We start from the raw sequence: 22,872 nt of genomic DNA on the forward strand, positions 1-22,872 counted from the left end.
ATTAATTAACATATTCATAGCTGCTTTTCACAAATATTTATGGCTGTTATAGCAATCATGGGGGACACCTTTCAGTGGATAATTATTGTGCCATCAATGATTGAAAATGTTACCAGTCATGCGTTTGATTCAGATTATTTCTTGACAATTTTATTGAAACACTTGTGGTTGACGTTAGTATCTTATTCCATTCTATTTCCAATGGAAGCGCAAATTCCCATTACTAATTACCTTTTTTATTCGTGGTTCCATATTCCACGTATCGGTTATATAATTTTAAATTCCATTTCATTTGAATAGAGCAGTTTAATGCAAAAGTTTGAGATGGAAATAAAACGAATAAATAAGCAAATATGCATAACGTCTTAATGAGGAATCTACTAGATGCAGAAACTACTTAAATTGTTCACAATGCCTTCTGGAAGACCATTGTGAAGTCCTGGCCTGTTTCTAGAAAAACGAAAGAGTCTATTTGAATTTTGTTTGTTTCTTAGTTGTCTTTACAAAGTTGATTTCTGATTAGAATTGCGTAATTCATAGTCTTGATTGATATCGAAGAACAGTTGGAAATGACAAATGTCCAATAACAAACCATGGTCAGATGGTAGGAGTCTAACATTGGCCACGCACCTTTCTAAAGATATCATAACAATACAATTTATTTTCAATATCATGACTATACATTAGTTATATTTTTTCTTCATCTGAGAGGATTGCTAGATATCCCATATTCAACTGCACTATAACTGGTCTGTCACCGGGTCATGTTGGATGTGAGATGGGACCACTTCACTGGGTTATGCACCCTGCTCTTTCATGTGCATGAGTTGTGACTCTTTCACACACGGGACCTCCATTTAATGTCCTAACCGAGGGACAGAGTGTTTTTCCTCGTACCAGAGGAGACAGTATGATTACACACATCATTGCTCAGTTAAACTCGGGTATCGAACCCGGGTCCTTTGGATCGATAGGCAGATGCGCTACCGACTGAGCCAAATCACCGCACTAAATAAATGAAAGCTCCTTTACCATGCCTGAAATTGCAGCTAAACCTTCAAGTCGTTTGATGTTGTATCTTTTAACAAGTGTTTCTTTGCAGAAAAAGAAATGTTCTGCCTCATGTGAGCCCTAGCTCTGCTGTACATACAACTATATTATTGCTTGTTTAGGTAGTAAACTTTTCAAAAGCTTCTATAATGAATATCTTAATAATGGTTGTGTTTAGAATTTAGATTAGAATTATACTTAGATGATTACAGCTCCTGTAAACCTCGAAAATCTCCAAATGTTGCAATTGTGAAAGTGATTTCAGGCAGAATTTACATCGTTAGTGTATCTGACTAGTGTCATCTGATATTTTTCCAATGACAGATAGGCAGTGAAATGCAGAGAAGCCAAATGATGGTAAGATGAGAAATAAATGGCACAATGAATGGTGACCACGAATGCCAACCTTACATTTTATATTCAGTCCACTTATCTTCAGTCGATTGACTAAGTAAATTGTGATTCAACACGTATATATACATATATATATATATATATATATATATATATTTCAGGAACAGACAAAAAGTACGAATATATACTAGAACACGTATATATAATGGGTAATAAATAATATTCATTATCTTGAAATAATGGACACACCTGGTAATCATTCGTGTGTATGCGTGTGCGTGTGTATGTGTGTGTGTGTGTATCACAATTTTATCGTCAACATGGACCTGATATCATGAAACAAAAAAGTGTGTATCTTTGTGAAGTCATGTGTCTAGCTGGCTATGGTAGTCATGCTTGTCCCACCTTCTCGCACAATCGTTGATGACCCGCAAGTACCCGTCTTTTTCGAGCGACTGCCACACATCGAACTCTTTGTTGAATGAGTGGGGAGTCTTCGAGTAGTTCTTGGGCGTGTCGTCGTAATAGTGATAGCGAAGGGTTCGATTTGTGGGGTCGACGTAGCGAGGATAGAATCCGAACAACGTGATTCGTCGACAAAATTTGTGAGCTGCGAGATATATTACCGCACCAGTCGTTGCAACTCGTACTCTCAGCCATCTAAGAATGAAGAGGGGAGATAGAAGAACAATAACTTTGTCGGTAATATATTTATTAGTAGTACTACTATTGAGAATGCCCTTACCAAGTTATATGATATATTTTGTTCTGTCGTTATTAAACAAAAAAAAGTTAAGTGGGGCGTTCATTATGTTTCACTGGAAGCAAAGTAAAAGAGTTTGTTTTACCAGTTATTTAGGTATATCTCCTCATTTCGCTGTATATTTGCATAGAACTTCTTAAGCTTAAGATATCTCCGTGTCGATCAATATTCCAAAAACAATCAAACAAACAACAAAATCGCTACTGTATGAAGGGGAACTTACCTTAATCTTGGAAAATGCAACTTTCATTGTCATGAGGGTCATTGTTTATGAAGTAGGCTCCCTAATGCACTTTGCTAAAATTTTTGCGTCTCCTCCCAAAATCATCAAGTAAATTGCCGTGTAGAGTTTACTCAGAGCCATTAGTTTTAGAATGGGGCGAGAAAGAAATATCCAAATACAAAGTCAACGGTATAATGAACAAAGGAAACAAACCTTTGTGTTGGTCGTAATACACCTGCAGGACTGTAAGCAAATAAAACTTGCAGGTTGTAATACTCCTTGTAAAAATCTAGTCCCTTCTTGATGAGGTCTACCACCCCATGGGCCTTGAAATACCAAATGACAGTGTTATTAAGACGAAGCATGAGTTTCATCAAACTTTGGCATTTGTCCGGTATGTCTTCAAGTGACTTGTTGGTGTACTCTGCCTTGGCGCACGACGACATAGTTTTGCTCAGCTCAAAGTTGATCGTAGTTAGCTTCGTCTTCGATCCAACGTCACGTGAATATTCCCCGCCAGCAGGCGCGAGGTTCATCCGTACGACTAGATCGCCTTGGTCGATGACGTCGCCACAGTTGCTTTCAAGCAGAACGCCACTATTTCCGACAATGGAGCAGGAGTTCACCAGTGGGACAGACCGAGTTTGTTTGCTCTTGGCCACGTCCTTTGCAGACGAGAGTATCTTCCATTTCTCTGGCGGTATTCCAGGTAGAAATATCTGGATGGTCTCTTCACGAGTGATGCCCGATGCAACTTTATCCCTTAAAAAAGAACCGGAACGAATGACGAATTAAAGACACAATTTTACCATTTGCAGATGAAACAAAAACCCAGCATTAGTGCTTTAGAATAGTTTTAAAATGTGAGTTAGGGATAGATACAACCACTGTAAAAAAAAAAAAAATTGAATCCGTATAATCTATGCTGAGTAGGCCTATTGTTAAATGCACAAAATGTGAACAATAGTTAGGATTAAATGTTTCCACACTAAACCGTCTGCAGTTATGGTTTATTGAGAAAAATACCGATATCTCCTTATATTTCAGGATTTATTGCGAAAATTTTATATGATAGGCTGTTTTGTGATACAACAGACGTACACATATGAATCAAGTATTAATGTGATATCTTGAAAAAATTTTAAATCACTGCTCCCAAAGGTAATGGGGACCTTTACGGCACAAGTTATTTGCTAACATTATATCATCAACTGTCACTTATACGTAGCAGTTAAAATTCCCCTCATATTCAACAGTTATTACCTTAAAGCTAAATATTTTTTACACGTGTTCCCAGTGGTATGTTATCGTGGGTTTGGAATCCTGATACGGAATTATGTCTCAGGTACCTGCAGAATATTCGTTCGAATTAGCAAATTCCTACCCACAACACGTATTTGTGTGTGTGTGTGTGTGTGTGTGTGTGTGTGTGCGTGTGTGTGTGTGTATGTGTGTCTGTGTCTGTGTGGGTGTGGTTGTGTGTATGCATATAGTTAATATGTTTAAAATCCTTTTTATTGAGTGTGTCTGTTATCAAAAGTTTGTCTGTTATCTCTGACATAGTCACATTCATGGGCAGAATGTTCATAGTGAGTGCACAAAGTGCAAGGTTAATCTGACAACAGTGTGTACTGGGTGGGTTTAATTTCCTTTTTATTCCACACAATAAAGGGTGACAAAGTGCACTTCTACAGACCACTCTGTAGAGGAAACTAAAAACATTTTTTATCAGTCCAATTCCTTATTGCTACAGACCTTCTGTAAAGGGAACTAAAAACAGTTTTTGTCAGTCCAATTCCTTACTGCTGCATTCAATTTAGCAGAATTTAGCGTAGATGGCATGTTCGGCATTTCAATTTTATGATCTCTTCATACAAATTCATTTTGGAGCATTCAAACTACCTTTAACCTCATTCTAATTAACACTTATTCAATTGAACTTCGTAAACCAAGCACCATTTCGTTAATCGTTCATTCAATTTAGAATGATATAGTCACGCGATCCGTACATGCTGCGCTCGTTCATTCGAATTCATTTTTGGGCATCGAATTTAACATCTTTTGCAGTCAATTAAGCACACAATGTTTATGCTTTAGTTCTTTCTTCACTTTTTTTTTGCAACATAGTTATTGTTTTTATAAGCATCATTACATTCATATTTTCTCATTAATTTTAGAGATTTTGGCAACATTTTTTTCTATGTGTTTTTTGAGTCTCCCAGTCCGAAGATAGTGCATGTGGCCACAACTTATCTGGCCGTTGAGCGCTTTATTCCGAGTGTGTTGTTCCTATAATTCTTTCTCTGTCTTCTTGAGCCTTAATGGCTGTAAGAAGATGAAGTTAATATGAAGTATGAGTACTTGTACGCTACATTGTATGAAAGAAAAGGGGCGTCACAGAACAACAAGCATCGAGTTATATGGGGCCAAAATATACTTTCACTGCTTTACAGTGTGTTGATAAAACAAAGAACACATAGAAATGCACATGTCTAAATGTTCTCACCTTTTCAAAAAAGAAAGAACATGAGTTATTTTGAATGAAAATGTTTGGAATTTGACTGCCCATTCGCGAAATTGAATGACTCAAATACCCTTTCCGGCGAGTGGTGGCGAATTTGAATAAACGTAGAGTACCAGCCAATTTGAATGCCCATTCTACGGATTCGAAAGCCACATGTGCAAATTTCATTGTTCGAAATGCTAACTTTAACGCACAAATTTCAATTCTGAAAGACAGATAAACGAATAAATATGGGCATTCCAGCCGTTTTCGAACTGTATTTTTTTATATGTTTTAACTGAAATGAATACCTATACCTGCCCTCACAACTTGCCATATAGCTTGTACATAATATTTTGAAATTTCCAGTTTTTCATTCAAACGTAGTTATGCCCGAGGCTCAAATCCTGGTACATCTAACTGATCACTATTCTAAAGTTTTTCAAGCAGGAATAACACCATGTATCAGACTTCAATGACAATAACATTGAATTTTCATCATTTCTTTATTTTTTTTGACACAATCATTGAAAAATTGTGAGGTTATGACTTGGTTTGCTCATTCATTTTCATGTTCATATCCACTGTACAAGAACTGTTTTGTTGAAATTAGCAAAATTTCAAAATGTCATAAGTTCCTTATTTTTTCATCCAATCTCAATCAAAACTTAACCTTTGAACTCGTATGATTTATATCTTGACTCGATTTTCCAATTAAACTCAATCCACACTTATATTTGGACTTTGGTTTCCTGACTGTTAAATACTGTTTTCTCTGACGTAATATTCTTGCGTGATTATGTTTTTATCACTAACAATTGAGTTGGTTAGAGACGTTAAGACTTGATTTGATTGTCAGACTCCAAAGATAAGAATATTCTTTTTCTTCTTTCTCTCTCTCTCTCTCTCTCTGTCGCTCTCATTTATTTATTTATTTATTTATCTATTTTATTTATTTATTATTTATTTTTTTTTGGCGGGGGGGGGGGGGTTATTGTGATGCATGGTACTGTTAATATCAATAAACTCCATGGAAGAATTTACCTTGCTGCAATGAACTTATTCCGTTTGGTTGATTTTTTTGGCCTCGGTACTTTAGCTGACGCAATGAACTTTTTCACCTTGGTTGAGTTTTTTGGCCTCGGTACTTGCGCTGAAGCATTATGACTGACATCCGACGCATTGTGACGAACATCTGGACCAATAAATGACAGAAAACGCTTTTTAACAAAGACTAATCGATGTAGTTTATACACTGACTGTATGTTTTCGAGGTGGATAGAATACCACTGGAGAAGTTTTGGTGTATGTTCTCACCCTATCAAAGAATTATGAGATTTCCAGCTGTTGTAGTAAAACGGATACATAGGCCTCTTGTAAAAAAATATGCAGGTAATCATGCAGACAATATTACCTTCTTGGATGGTATTATTATCATTAAGAACAAATGATCGCACCTAAATTCGTTATGTTGAACGATGCCATACAACTATAGACAGCCATTGAATATCATACATCATGTCTCTTATAACAAGTAAAAGTTGTGTTTCAGAGAAATAATGTTGAGAGAAAAGAAAACACAATTGTTATTCCGGGAGAAAGACGTGGAATACGGCACATCCAAGTGTCAGCTGAGGGCCCACATGAAATCAATTATATGAGGGTTAATTTGTGTGCGTGTGTTTGTGTATTTGTGTGTATAATAATTTGTGCATATGTGTCTTACTAGTGGTTGGTATACTGGATTATTTTAGTGTTATTCTATCACCAGCTATTTAGCAAACTGAGTTTGGATATCATTGTTTACTGCCAAAGTACTCAGAAACAGGAAATGGAAAAATAAAATGGCAATGAAAAGGTTACTTTTTGTAACTATGGTAATGTGTTTGGTTTGAAGTGGAAATTTAGTAAATCTCGTTTAAAGAACAAAAAAGTGATTTGCTGGTGGTTTTTTAGATTCTTTTTACAATTATCTTAAATATGTTCCGTTAAGAGTTATATGCCAAAATATTGGGCTTTGGATATTACTATTTCCAGCATTACTGTAAGGTCTTATATAGGAAGAGAAACATGTGTCATTGAAAAGCTTCTTTTTTTCTCCGTTGTAGATAGGAAGATAGGACACCTATTGCTGATAAAGAAGCACGTATAATCTATGAATTTAATTTTAACAATTGTGTAACATTAAACATGTTGTAAAGTTTTTATTTTGTTCGTGGAAGCAGAAAGATTTGACAGCTTCATATGCCTATAAAAGTTAAGTATGTTTCCTTACCTAAAGTTGTTCCAATGTGGGTATGTTTCTGCATATTGTACTTTTCGTTAAGTTAAACCATTCAAATCGATTGTGTAAATGTAATTCTTTAACATGAAATCAGAAATAAACATAACTGGAAGAAAATGTGCACTTCAGCACACACCGAATGTCATTTCTGTTTGCTTGGGTTATTTGTTAAAACTATATCATAAGGTGATTAAAATTTTGATGACAGTTTTGAGGATACTTCTGAAAGCTTATCTTTGGATTAAAAAAAAATTAAAAAGTTTTTTTTTTATAAGCAGTAATACCCCTTTCCTGGCTTTTGAGGTTTGAAAGCAACTGGATTGTGAAGTGGTGCTACAATTTTATCTGCAAACTTGAATACTGAAGTTAACTTATATCGTAAAAACTTTATTTGTCGTCTGTGTATAATAACCTAGAGATATGAACACATAATATGTTACAGTTTCATTAAGCATTGTTAAGAGTGGAGTATATGCCGATTACGAATTTGCACGTCCCTCTCTTTACCATGTAGCATGGCATCCGTAATTACTGATTTGTAATGGAAATTAAAGTAATATGATTTCTCAAAAAATAAGAAATCTCAGGAAGGACAGAATTTTCATTCTCGTGCAATTTTCATTCTCAAAAATATTGGAATGATCTCCCAACAGAAGTTAAAAGCTATTTGTCATTATCATCCTTTAAGCGTAAACTCAGACAGCATGTATTGAATAGCTACAACACACAAGTGCACTAACATTCCTTTTTATCATGCTCATAGCTGTTCTGTTATACTACTCGGTTGTTGACATGTGAACAGACTTATGCATATCACATTTCGTTGCATGCTCTCTCAAATTCCTGCCCATCGGTGTTTTTCCTTCCACTCCCAGTAAGACCTTCGGTCGTGTCGCATAGCGTCATAGTTTCACCCCTCTTTCTTTCTTTCCTTCTTTTCATGCGGCATTGCTGCTGGCTGGTATATCACATATAGGAATTGCAATTGATTCATGTTTTCCATTTTTCGAATCTTTCCCCGTGTCTATGGTAGCCGGAATGTTTTAACCCTAAAATTATGTCGTATTCACATTGTCACTATCATGTCAAAATTGCTATTAGAACAACTGCAATAGTGTGCAGCATGTGGTAACTTGTTCTCATTTTATCACACACATAAATATATGTGAGAAGAATCTTCTGTACTCCCGAGTATATAATAGTCATTTTCTGTTGTTTATCCTTATTTTTGGTCTTTAATTGTACCAGTGCTCCTCATCCTGTTCTCCACACTAGGCTTTTGTTGGGACCTACACTCAACAAGCTTTGCTTTTTATTAGGTTCCATCGTATTTCTCTTTGCATCCTTTACTTGGATTGAAATTGACACATCGACCGCTGTAGGCCCTATTATGTTTGTATTCCTATTTCTTTATGTATACATATCCCAGCTGGACATTCTGTTTTATTGTATTTTGTTTTATATCATGTATTTTCCATCGAGAAATACGAAAATAAAATTGAAATTGAAAAATTGAAAATTAACATGAATTTTTTTTTAACAACCCTGACTACAGCGCCATCATTCGCTGCTTTAAAAAATCACCCGGTATTTGCATGCCCATTTACAAAATTGACATTGAAGATCCTTGAAGCTAAAGACAAATTAGAATCATTTTGTTGGCACTATTTGATTTGTTAAAACATGTAATCCAATACTTCTTCGGTTGCACACGGTAGCAATAACTCCTCCACTACATTTACCATTACGTGTATTGGTCTCTATAGCTGTCGGGACATTTTCGAATAGCAAATCTCCTGATTAATCTCTTCTTTTACCCCCCCCCCCCCCCCCTCCCCGAAAAAAAAAATTATGTAGTCATGTTGTGCTCATCAGTTACCTGTGAAACATAACTCCAAAGTTGGTACATGCCTCGTTCACATTCATGGAATTTGGCACCAGTACAAAGTCTGTATCCACGTCAATTATTAACTTACGTAGTAACAATATAACTTCATTCCAACATTTCCGCACGTAATCCCAAGCATGTGGGTTTTTTTTTTTGAAAATTCAAATTAACAAATCAGTAGATTGGTTATTTATTCAAGTAGAGTTCATGTAAAGGCCGTGTCACACCATTCCGGGCAAGCTACGTGGGCTTGTGGCGAGGAGGTAGTTTCCAGCACGTAGAAAATTTTCAGCGGGCGAACAAGAATGTTTGCAATTTTCATTCGTGCCTTGTCATACCGTACGGGGGAACTTCTGCGGCTTGACTTGCGGGGAAACAAATTTACTCCCCGGAGCTCTCCGCAGTTGGTCCGCACCCGACAGTATCTAGCGCGTAGTTGCCCGGCAGTGCTCATACACGCAAGTCCGATTTAACCGCAGCCAAGTTTTGAGCATGACCAAAACTTTTTTCGGGTGAGTCGCGGGAATGCCCGTAGAGGTCCACGCAGAACGCTAGTAGGAGACCCTTAGCGGCAGTACTTCCCAGGCAATTCCCACGCAGGTACTTCGCAGTCCCGTATGCAGCCAAGATAATGAAATTCTGTGAGATTTCAGCCATTCCATTAGAGGAATTCCTTCACTGAGTTGTCAGCCCCCACGCGACTGATACAAAGGTCACACAGTATACTCGCAAGTATAACGCGTCCAGCAAGTAAGACACATGCGCTGACTCGCACAAATCCTTTTCCGCCCTCAGGAATGTCCGGTATGCTAGAAAATCCCTACACGTAACAAGCCCGAGTAGCTTGCCCGGAAAGGTGTGACAGGGCCTAAACACGGTTGCGGGTAAAAAAAAAAAAAAAAAAAATATTCGTGCGCACCTCCGGGCGACTACTTTTGAGATACATGCTAGGTACTGTCATGTGCGGATCATCTACGGGGACCTCCGGGTACTCAAAATTGTTCTTTGCAAGTCGCACGCAAGGCTGGTGTGACACGGCCTTTATGGTTTTATGCGATCATCTCCGGATCTTCTCTTCTCATACATCTTTAGTACTGTTTATATTCAATAAGATTGACGGAGTGTGATGAATGAACCTTTTAGTAGATATACATTTACGATATACTGAATGCAAGGTTGTTTAAATGTGTACATGTATACAGGTTGATCAGATTAGTGGAGAACTTTCTATTTGGCATAGCTATAGTGCATGCCTGTGAAAGGAAATGCATTATAGCTCACCCAATCTATGTAATATGAAATGAAATGAAATGAAATGACATGAAATGAAATGAAATGAGATTTTTATTTACCAAACAAACAAACAAACAAACAAACAAACAAACAAACATTGTCAACAAAGTCACAACAATTAATAGTTAAGATATAGTTTGGCAAAAAAAGAACTGGCAATAGCGTGCAGGCTAGTCGAGGCCAGTCCTTTCAATGATATAGATTATAATATAATGTATTTACAATATTCACAGAAGAATTGTTATAATGTACATAATTATTTACATGTTTTCATAGGGGATCATTGTTATAATGTACATAATTATTTACATGTTTTCATAGGGGATCATTATTATATTGATAACAGATACTTTCGCAATGATATCCGAAAAACATTACGGGTGTTTATCTTTTTGACATAATGAGGAAATTATCTCCAAATTATACTACCTGCATATGACAAGGCGTGTTTACCTGTTTCAGATCTGATTCTTATTAATTTATAATTCATATCATTTTTAAACTTGTATCATAATCATGGTCAATTTCAAAACAATAATCAGAGATATCGTGCGGTAAAGTATGATGGATTAGGTCAAACATTACAGTTCCAATTACAAATTGGTATAGTATGTAAACATCTAGCATTTGTAAACGATGAAATAAAGGGCCAGTATGTTCCCTAGGTCCTTTGAAACAGATTGCACGCACTGATTTCTTTTGTAACAAAAATATAGATTGAAGATATGAGTGGTATGTACATCCCTAAACTTCTAGTCCATAAGATATACGCGGAAGGATAAGGGTGTTATATAATATTTGTAAGATTTGTCTAGGCACAAGTTGTCTAATTCTAAATATGATTCCAATTGTTTTCCTCATTGAGGAAGAGACACACTCAATATGTTTTCGCCATGATAAGTTTTCGTCTATATTAACTCCTAGAAACAAAGTCGAATGTACCTGCTCTATAATGTCTGTGCGTACCATAATATTTCCATTTACCTCCATATGTCTACGTTTACTTTAAAAAACTATATACTTTGTTTTGGATTGTTGATTTATTAGCATTACACCATTTCATAACGTCTAAGAAATTATGTTCAACTTCCTTTAAGTCAATATTCTTAGTTCCAGATGGAAAAGAATGAAATAAACTCAAATCATCCGCAAATAATCGAAAATTGAAATAATCTGTGGATTGTGGTAAATCGTTGATATAAATCAAGAACAGAGTGGGTCCCAAAACAGATCCTTGTGGTATCATGTAATCGGTAGTTGTGCAGACTTTTCATTTCCATAACATACAAATTGAAATCGATTTAATAAATAGCAGCGCATCCACTCTAACGGTAACCCACGTATACCATAGTGTTGTAATTTATATATCAAAATGTCATGATTTATTGTATCGAAAGCTTTTGCAAAGTCTAGAAATAATCCAACAGTAACCTTGCCCTCGTCTATTTGTTTGGTTAATTCATCACTTAGATTGATCAGCGATAGTTTTGTACTGCGCCCTTGTCTAAAACCATACTGGTGTTTGTATAATTTGTTTGTTTGTTTGTTTGATTGATTTATTTTTCTTCCAACACAATTTCATACATAAATCAAGATTATTTTCAGTAATATCACATGGAATATCAGTAAGCAGATTACAAGTACATGATTCAAAGAAGGAAAATCGATGTGTAAATTAATTTCATTAACAAAATATAAATCGTATTACCAAATTTCCAAATAATTATCTGAGAAATTATGCGGAAGAAGGACTGCCACTATAAGCAAAAGCTTGAGCACGTGGCAGCCCAGGGACCTATCTACATAATACACAAAAAATATATTGTTTGCGGAATGGAGAAATACTACACAATATAAAACACTGTAAATACATTATGTTTTTATATTCCTAGTGCATAGATACGAATAAGATTAACGCGAAATATGATGATGATGATGTATGATGATGTTGACAGGGTAATGATGAGGAAAAATGTGATAATGAAGGTGAAAGTGATGGTGGTGATGCTGAAGATAATGGGAATGAAATGAAATGATAGACACAGAAACATTACGTATATTTATTGTAGTTTTAAATCCAATTTACAGGAAAAGAAATGTGATCAAACAAAACAAATATATTCAAATGCTATATTCATAGATTTTAATCTGACAGTCATGTAGTTTTCAATCTAGCCTTGAAAGAATATAAAGTTTTACATGATTTATCATAATCTGGGAGTGTATTCCAAAGATTTGGTCCATTATGACTTATCGATTTTTGTGCAATTAATAATCTGGGATTTACTAAATGAAAATTTTGCGAATTACGAGTGGGATATGAATGAACGGTATAATTCAGTTTAAAGAAATCGTGAAAATGTTTGGAAGTAAGTTGTTCAAATACTCAAACATAAAAAGCAAAGAATCAAATGCATTTATATCAAATATATTCAGTGTTTTTAACCGATAAAAAAAGTGAACTGGTGTGGGCTAAGTATTGTGATCCAGTACAGATGCGAATGGCTTTCTTTTGTAGTAAATAAATAGGGTTGAGTTAAGTTTTTGAACTTGTAGCCCACACTAGATTACAATACATAATATATGGTAGGATTAAAGAATTGTAAAGCATAAAAAGAGTATGTTCAGGAAGATAACTTTTCATCTTTGAAAGAACACCTATATTTCTAGAAAATACAGGTTGTAACATAACGTATATGATCATTCCAGGTTACGTTTTCATCAATAGAAATGCTAAAAACTTAATAGAACTTTTACGTTCAAGAAATTACATTAGCAATCCTAATATTATTTATAAGATCATCTGTGTGAGTTTTCATATGCTTAAAATAAATACAGTGATAATTTATTATTCTTAAACCAGTTTGATACATTTGGTAACTCTGCATTAAGTGTAGATACCAACGTTTCTATATTATCGTGGGAATAAAAAAAATATTCGTGTCGTCGGCATATAATATAAATGATAATATAGACGACGAATTAACAATATCATCGATATATAAAAAAAAAAAGAGAAGGGGACCTAATATTGAGCCCTGGGGCACACCACATTTTATCGGTAAAAAAAATTTGACGACATGTCATTATGTATAACATATTGCTGTCTACATGATAAATAATCCCTAAACCACAAGAGTGCAACACCGCGAACACCATAAAACTGTAACTTTTTAAGTGAAATATCATGTTGTAAACGTATCAAACGCCTTAGATAAATCCATAAAAAACTCCTATAACATGTTTTCTATTTGCCATTGCGTTTGTAATTTGATCATACAACTGGACCAAAGCCAAATCTGTAGAATAATTCTTTCGGAAACCATATTGATGTAAATTCAAAACTGCATGATTCCGCAAAAAGATTATAAAACCTATCATATATCATTTTTTCAAGAATTTTGGAAATACTAGGAAGAATAGAAATTGGTCTATAATTACTACTTTGACAAGGATCGTCTTTCTTAAACACTGGGTTTACCTTAGCAATTTTTAAAGAATTGGGACATTTTCCAGACAATATGGAAAGGTTGAATATGTGAGTAAGTGGATCAGCAATTTGATATATATGATTTGTTTGAGTACTAATGTGCGTATTCTATCACATCCACTTGTCATGCTAGAATTCAACTTTTTCGTAATATTAATAATTTCTGTGGGATTTGTAGGGTTTAAAAAAAATAACGATGAGGAAATAGGTTCTGGCAAAAATTTCAAAAAATCTTCATTTGCATCATCAAGTGTATTTGCCAGATTAGGACCAACATTAAAAAAAAGAATTAAATGCATCTGATACATTTCCTGATCAATAATACAATCGTTTAATTTAAAAGTCAGTTTTTGGTAATTGTTGTTCTTTCTTCCCAACCAAATCATTTATAGTTTTCCATGTGGCCTTCATATCTGATATAACTTGGTTCAACTTAGCAGAATAATATACTTTTCGTGAATTTCTTGTCACAGTCGTTAATCTATTTCGATATATCTTATATTTTCTCAAACTAAAATCAGTAGGATCATTTATATAAATCTTATAAAGCCTATTTCTTGTATATATTGAACGTAATATCGATTCTGTTATTCAAGGCTCTTCCCATATTTATCATTCATTTTAAACTTTATCAATGGACACATTTTATCATAATAATATTGTATTTTTATATCAAAATTATCATAGGTGTTCACATCAAACTCACTGTAAACATCAAACCACTGTTCAGATGCCAAATCTGCTTTAAATGATTCAATATTTTGAGGCGTTTCCTTTCTATACATTACAAGTTTGGATGAATTTTCAACAAAAGACTCATCATAACATATAACAAATATGGGAAGATGATCAGATATATCAAAATATAATAAACCGCTAACAGTTTCTTTATCAGAAATATTAGAAAAAATATTATCTATCAAAGTGGATGAAATATTATTAATTCTTGTTGGCTTGTTTTTATATGTGGATAACATCCATTTGAATACATCAATTGAAGGAACTTTTCAGAGTTTCTGTCATTGTCATAATCACATATCAAATTAACATTAAGATCACCCATTAAATATATCTGCTTATTTTCACAACGCTGCAAAGCATTTTTTTTTCAAATCTTCCAAAAATAATTCATTATGAGTATTCGGGGGTCTATAAATCAAAGCGACGATCGTATTTTTATTTCTGGAACGTTCTATTTCTACAAATAATACTTCACATTCTTCAAAACAAATGTCAGCTCTTACTTTATATCGCAGGTTTTCAGGAATGTAAAATGCTACGCCTCCACCTCTTCTTCCTTCACGGTCTGCTCTAACCATATGATAATTTGTTAAAATAAATAGATTTGCTGAAGTAGAATGCAGCCAATTTTCTGTGAAACCAATAACTGAAAAATTAAAATCATCTACAGTATGAAGAAAGGCTTCAAAAGAATCAAAGTTCTTATTCAAACTCCTAGAGTTAACATGTAACAAACTAAAATTCTTCGAATTTCTGAAATTTTCAACGAATTCCGTAGTTGTATAATAAATTACTGTCAGAAGTTGAAGTGTTGAACTCAAAGCATGATTGCTGTCTTAAATCCATTTACACAGTACGTAGCTGTATTTTGAAATCTTTTCAATTTGAATTCAATTCAATATGACGTTACACAAGAGGTTTCTGTGCGTGAAGGATGAATGAAAAGAGAAGTGAGTGACCATGATGAAGATGATAATGATGATGGGGATGAGAAAAGAAAAACACGTATGGGATGATGAAAATGAGAAAAGAGAGAGAAATAACAAATTCGTCACTATACACGTCCACGAGCATATTAAACTTCTCGACCACTTAATGACAAAATAAGGAACCAGTTATTGTTGTATTTTTTTTTGGTAGTCGGATCGCCTATCCAAAATAACTAATTCTTATACCATTGGGATTTATAATCAGTACGAACAATTATATCAAAGTAATGCAAAAACACATACACACAAAAAAATGCAATTCAATTGTTATTGTTAAAATTTTCATCAAACTGTTATGCAAATACAAACAAAATTGCCCAAAATACGAGTACACAATAATAGGCGTTTTCACATCAACACGATAAAAATCCAAGCTCGAGTTATTTTCCAATTTCCCAAGTCAGAAAATAGCGCGCTATTTCGAAACATCGGGCTGATGTGAAAACGCATAATGTGTAAATATATACAATAATAAATAGCCCAATCTGTCTCACGGAGTGAGTACCCTAGATAGAAGAGCGAGGGAGGGAGAGAGAGAGAGAGAGAGAGAGAGAGAGAAAGAAAGAAAGAAAGAAAGAAGTGAGTGAGAGGGGGAATGAAAAGAGAATCTAGACAACAAACCTTGACGAACTGAACAGAACGGCTATTAACTTATAACATTCGTGGGTATACATGTGTCCTACAGGTGTGTGTGTGCAAAAGAAGGCAAAAAGCAAAGCCGAGAATAGAGGAAAAAATAAAGGCGAGTTGTCACCTGGGAAAAATATTTGTACAATTATTACCTCATTACACTCTTGCATACAAATAACGTTCTGACAACAGAACGCCTTCCAATCTCCAGTTATTTTAAATATGTTATCGCTTTGAATTTTAAATAACTAATACATTAAGACAACCAACGGCAGTCAAGGGGCCAACATCACCTGATGTGATACAATAAATTGCCATAACTATCCATGAGTATAAACAGCACCTATAAACAGGCCCAAGTAGTACAGCAACGAAGGTGATCCGTGCCCCCCCCCCCCCCAGCTACCGCAAAGTTCATAATAACAACATTCCAGAAATATAGCAAATTTTATCAAACATTCATTAGTGTTAAACGGATGCCTATTTTCCGGCGGTGTACAAGTAACAAACACAACATAAGATAAACTGAGGCAGCTTCGTGCAGCAGAGCTATAAATCAATCTTATCATATTACATTATAAACAAACATTTTATCTTTGTTAAGTACAATTATATACAAAAATGATTACATGAGTTAACTTTCCCCAGAACTGTTACCAAAAACAAAACATAAAATGATAATTCTGATTACCGAGAAACTATTACAAATACAAGCATGTATTTAAACCTGGTTGGTACCGGAAAAAGGGGGCTCATACAACAAATACCATTATATATCTTAATTTATTATCAACTTTATCATACATTACACAAACAAATAACTGGGGTTTATGTGGATCATTTTTCTATTTTCTTTCTTCCTTGTCATCTGATTATTTTTTTTTTCAATACTAGGTTTGAACTGAAGGTCATACCTAATAATCAGCATTCCACACGAAAAATAAAGAACTTTGATGTCAACAATATTTTATTTTCCTCAAAAAATTTCATCAGACGACTGTTTACCAGTTTTTCAATTATCTTACTAATCATCTTACTGATTATCTTACTAGTTATCTTACTAATTATCTTACTAATATTCTAGAATATTGCTCACATATATGGCTGAGTTATGCAATATACACTCTGTACCTGTAACACAATGTGATTGGTAGTCATAGACAGAAAGTCAGAGTTCTGGAAAGCTCTTGAAGTCACAAGTATGTACAAGTAGGTAGGAGTATGTAGCCCTTGGTTGGAGCAAATTACAGAATATTCAAGAAAGGGTGAATGGACCTTTATAAGCCACAGAAATACTGTGAAGTAGGCAGAGTACCCAACACCCCTGCTCTGAGAGTTACGTCACTTCTGGCTGTGAAGCGACTTGTTACCCATAGTCAGTCCTGTGTTACCTGCTGACCTGCTATATTTGTGGAGATAAGGCTGTAGAGAATTGATTCGCCTACATTGGAGACACACTCCTTTTTTTTTTCTTTTTTTTGTTAATGGACATTGCTACATCAAATCTGTGACGGGTTGGATTCCTATATAATATTATCTGGATTATCATTCACGCATTGACTGGACGCGGTCGTTATAACGTCTGGATTCTAGACGTGTCGCTGTGGATTTATATTGTGGATTTTACCTTGGATTACCGTAACCTGCGCCTTTTGATTTACGTCGAAGGAATCATTCATCGTTGCATCAAGGATCACTCATCTGCGCATTGAACTTCATCTTCATTTCCAGGGACTTATACGGACCTTGTGATCTCGCATTTGATTGCTACACACAAGACCGACGGAGCGTTTTCAAAAGTAGGGGGCACTTCCGGGTTTCTTCAGCTGACAAGCAAAATATATACATATATATAGAAATAAAAGACCGTGTCATACCTTTCCGGGCAAGCTTTGCGTGCGACTTGTGAAGAATAATTTTACTACCCGGAGGTCCCCGCAGATGACCCGCACATGACAGTACCTAGCACGTATCTCACTCGTAGTCGCCCGGAGGCGCGCACGCAAATCTCTTTTTACCCGCAACCATGTTTAGGCCCTGTCACACCTTTCCGGGCATGCTACGCGGGCTTGTTGTGTGTGGGGATTTTCGAGCATACCGGACAATTTCTGAGGGCGGACAAGGATTTGGGCGAGTCAGAGTATGTGTCTTACTTGCTGGACGCGTTCTACTTAAATTCTACTGGCGGGTATACTGTGTGACATGTGTACCAGTCGCGTGGGTGCTGACAACTCAGTGAAGGAGTTCCTCTGAAGGAATGGCAGAAGTCCAACAGAATGACATTATCTTGGCTGCATACGTTGACTGCGAAGTACCTGAGTGTGAGTTGCCTGCGAGGTACTGCCGCTAAGGGCCTCCTACTGGCGTTCTGCGTGGACCTCTCCGGCCATCCCCGCGACTCACTCGGAAAAAGTTTTGGTTATGCTCAAAACTTGGCTGCGGGTAAATCGGACTTGCATGCGCACCTCCGGGCAACTACAGGCGAGATACGCGCTAGGTACTGTCAGGTGCGGACCAACTGCGGAGAGCTCCGGGTAGCAAATTTGTTTCCCCGCAAGTCAAGCCGCAAAACTTTTCCAGATACGGTATGACAAGGCCTTGAGCATGCTCAAAACTTGTTCGTGAGTCGTGGGGGTTCGCTCACAGAGGTACACGCAGAACACCAGTAGGAGACCCTTACCGGCAGCACCTATCAGGCAACTCCAACGCAGGTACTTCTCAGTACCTGTAAGTCGCTCGTAACAGAAAACGGATCGGTTTCAAAGCTCTCAGGCAGGTCACACGAAATACACGCAAGTAGAAGATAAGTAGCACGCGTCTAGTAGGCAAGAAACAAGTGCGAAACTCGCAAACATTCTTGTCCGCCCGAGCAAATTCTCCTGCGTGCTGGAAAATCCCTCCTCGCGACAAGCCCGAGTAGCTTGCCCGGAAAGGTGTGACACGGCCTTAAAAAAGGGCTTCAGTGCAAAAAAAAAAAAATAACCTTACCGCGCTCACACTTCAAGGTCTGTATCTATTTCTTTCTAGTGCCACTTACGCAAAAAAAAAGAAAAAAAAGTGATTGTGTGTGTGTGTGGGGGGGGGGGGGGGGGCAAAGTGGTGACAAATCATATTACGCGTCTGTACCGGCAATATTACAGTTTATTAAACTGCCTGAAGATCAAATTTAATGTCCTTTGTATTGTATAGGCCTATTTTCATTGTCTTTGAAAATACGTGATATTGTCTTTGTTGTTGTTTTAACTGTTTCCACACTTTGTGTGTGTGTAGAGTTCAGATGGCGCCCTCAATGATAACATCACAATTTAAAACATCAATGAAATATCCTTTGAAAATCAGTTGAATAATGCCACTGCTTGGAGTTTGATATAAGGAATAAGATAGTTGTGTTTGTGAACATGCTCGCGACAAGCCTACAACGCGGGAACTGTTTTCAAAAATGCAGGAGTGGTTTATAAAACACTCCTTGCAACACCAGTTCGTCCAAATTTCTGTAATTTTATCAACTTGATCATCACCACCAGCAATCAGATTTGAATATCTGAGCGAAATCGGCTTGCCGTGTTCAGTCGATAGCACGTATTTGCTTATTGTTTCATGCACAATGCACCTTATTACACTTTAAATATTCCTAATTCATGTTCCTGCATTTCTATCATTGGCAAGCTATCAGTTTCCAGGTAATTACAAACCGTAATATCCGTGTGCAATCAAAACTTCCGAATGTGCTCATCTGTGTTATGATAAGTGCCCGTTATATCCAGTTATTTGTAAAAAGAAAATAATACTTGCTTGACATCAATTGAAACTGAATTTCCCGACCATGTTATTTCCCTTCATCAAAATCAGTTCGAAGAGGTTAAAATTGTTAAAGATCCAAATACTTCGTACCATGATGGGCTGTAATAGGCCTACTGGTGATTCCTTGTAGAGTTATAATTCTCTGTGTTGACATTATTCACCGGTATAATTTTGTTTTCCTGTAATCATGATTTCCCTGTGAAGCTCGAATGCCATTATTTTCCGCCTGCACTGTTTGATATACGATTCACGTACCAGTTATGATTTGACTGAGCAACAGAACTCCGTCTCTATAAGACCCGCCACTATATACTGATCAAGGAGGGAAAAAGGTTTGAAGCAATTGAAGTTTCTTTGCTGAAAGGCACAGAAGTTAACGACACAAAAACCAAACTGATGCATACGTGCATTTTGAAGCATTGATAGTGTCAGAAGGTTCAATTGCAATTTCCCTTTGAATAGACGTACGTGATATTTCAAACACCACAATTTACTAGGGGACGAATGAATAATTTCATGTGTAGCTCACACATCAGATCACCGACTTACCATGGCTGAAGTCATATTTTGCTGCTCTTTTGAAGTCGATGGTTCGTGAGTGATGTTTTACTGTCATCCTCAAGTTGGTGATTCTCGTATTTGTTGATAGGTAAACGCTCAGGAGCATGGTGGTCAGCGAGCACGCACAGAGAGCGAGGTACCAAAGACGGTTAGCCATCTTTGCGCAGATCGTTTCTTGCACTCTCCACGTTCCTGCAAAGTGGCGTCGATGGATAGGGCCTATCCTTGTTCAAAGGTCCCTATCCGTCCGTCCCTGACAGTGTGGTTATGATAATGATATGTACTATAGATAAGCTGCTTCACCTGACCTCACTCACCTCTTTCTCTGTTCATATAGTGTCTATACAATTTTTGTTGTCGCAATGTGATGCCAAAATGACTCTGTTTTTTCCTTTTCTTTTGTTTTTGATATAAGTATACATGATGGACATGCTCACCCCTCTCTTTTAAGGCTGTCGTATCTTCAAGCTATATGCTTATTGATTTTGACGACAGTCTTCTGCATTCACACTCCCAATACATGCGCCACAGTTCAGTCAGATCATTTGATTCACTATATCCCGAGTGGTTCCCGCAGTCGACGTGTTCTCTTATTCTTTTCTTTAATCTGTACATGTATATCTCAGTTATGTTCGGATGTACCCACTGTATGTTTTATTGTCTTGAAAACAAAAGAAATGACTGTATTTGATTTGTAATATATTTTCACTGCAGAAAATTTCCAATAAACTAATTTGAATTTGAATTTGAATTTGACTTTGCTTCGAACATAGCGCTCTGCTGATTCCCTGTTATCATCGCCACCTGAGGCTGGGAGCAAAATTCGTTTAACTCAAGGGCTCGCTTCTCTTGCAGTTACAACAGTGAAAATAATAGGCCTACCCCTTAGTTGGGGATTCATTGGGAATACTGGAATATGGCAATTAGAAAATCAGTGGAAAGGTCAAAACTCATGGAACATAATGAAATATTGTTCCAGCACTTCCCAGTGCGTGCCATTCAGGAAAGCCGCCGGTTTCAAGCATGGGTGGTTCAACATCTTCAATGTGACGTGACAAACGGGTTTGTGAAATCTTCTCGGTAAATTAGTGCATATTTCACTGTTCTTTATATGTCAATTTGTTAGCTGCATATTTAGGAACCTGATAAACACAACATCAAAAAAAATATATTTTTACAAGCGCACCACAATGTATGCGCAGTCCTAATGAACGCGGATGGATCGCTGTCGGCTGTGCTGCAATGGCAAGTTTCAGGGGCGGATCCAGGAATTCCGTGATGATCAGTGATGCGATCCGTGAAAGTGTAGAAATTGACTTTTAGAGGGGCTTTAGAAGACCGTCTTTACCGTTATTGACTGCAGTTAACCGTTAACGTGACGGTCGTATTTGATATTAGTACGACAAACAGTCCATGACGGTCTCGTATGGCCAATACATGTGTATGACGGTGACTACACCGTCCATGACGGTTAGATTTGGGCCGTGACGGGTTTTTTCGTATGAATGATACTACTTTCAGCGGTCATGATACGGTTTGTTGTGGTCCGTGACGGTCCAGCTTCGATCTGGCAACTGTCTATTTTATTTAAGACCCAATATCTTTGAAAGTGTACAACATCTCTTCTAAAATGACAATATCCATCTGCACGCACAAGGCGCCGCGCCGGCTTGAAACCCTATCAGACCAACGTATACCATTATTGACGGTAGTAACGGCCGTTACAAACCGTTAGTGACCGTATTAGATAACAGTGAGTGTGACAGACCGTTGCTGTACCGTTGTATGACATTTACCATTGTTTACAAAGGCCCAACCGTCAATGTCCTGGGCAGTCATGATGGGGTCTTTAAAGGATAAGTCCACCTTCATATACATGTGGTTTGAGTGAATGCAACAATATTAGTAGAACACATCAATGACAGTTTGGGGAAAATCGGACAATCCCTTCAAAAGTTATGAATCTTTAAAGTATCTGCACAGTCACTGCTGGATGAGAAGACTGCAATAGCGTATGATGTCACATGCGTACAACGATATAAGGAAAATATAAAGAGAATTTAACAAAATGTTATCTTTTGAAAAAAGTGCACATTTCCTCGACTTGTCACTGACGTATGTTAAGGATATTATTATTCTCCCTGCCTTCTGAAACAGGCAAGTCCAGCGTTCTCTCATAACGAGAGAAAAGTGAAAATATGTTGAATTTTCTTTATGTCTTCATTATACAGTTGTACACATGTGACATCACAATCTTTAGAAGTCTTCTCATCCAGCAGTGACTGAGCAAAAACTTCAAAAA

The 22,872-nt window shown here is 36.5% G+C and overlaps 1 protein-coding gene across 1 annotated transcript in view; it reads right to left on the bottom strand.

The window, feature by feature from the left end:
* Positions 1–1,769: 1,769 nt before the first annotated feature.
* Positions 1,770–22,872, bottom strand: part of LOC139741687 (alpha-2,8-sialyltransferase 8B-like) — a 29,143-nt gene continuing 8,040 nt past the window's right edge. The window contains exons 2-3 of the mRNA XM_071652268.1: positions 2,604–3,152; positions 1,770–2,064 (exon numbers count right to left, since the gene is read on the bottom strand). Coding sequence (XP_071508369.1) covers positions 1,770–2,064; positions 2,604–3,152 — 844 coding nt within the window. The remainder of the gene's footprint in view (positions 2,065–2,603; positions 3,153–22,872) is intronic.

Source organism: Diadema antillarum, unplaced genomic scaffold (genome assembly GCF_040938485.1).
Source record: "Diadema antillarum isolate AM-2024a unplaced genomic scaffold, OU_Dant_1.0 seq00000946_RagTag, whole genome shotgun sequence".
NCBI lineage: Eukaryota > Metazoa > Echinodermata > Echinoidea > Diadematoida > Diadematidae > Diadema > Diadema antillarum.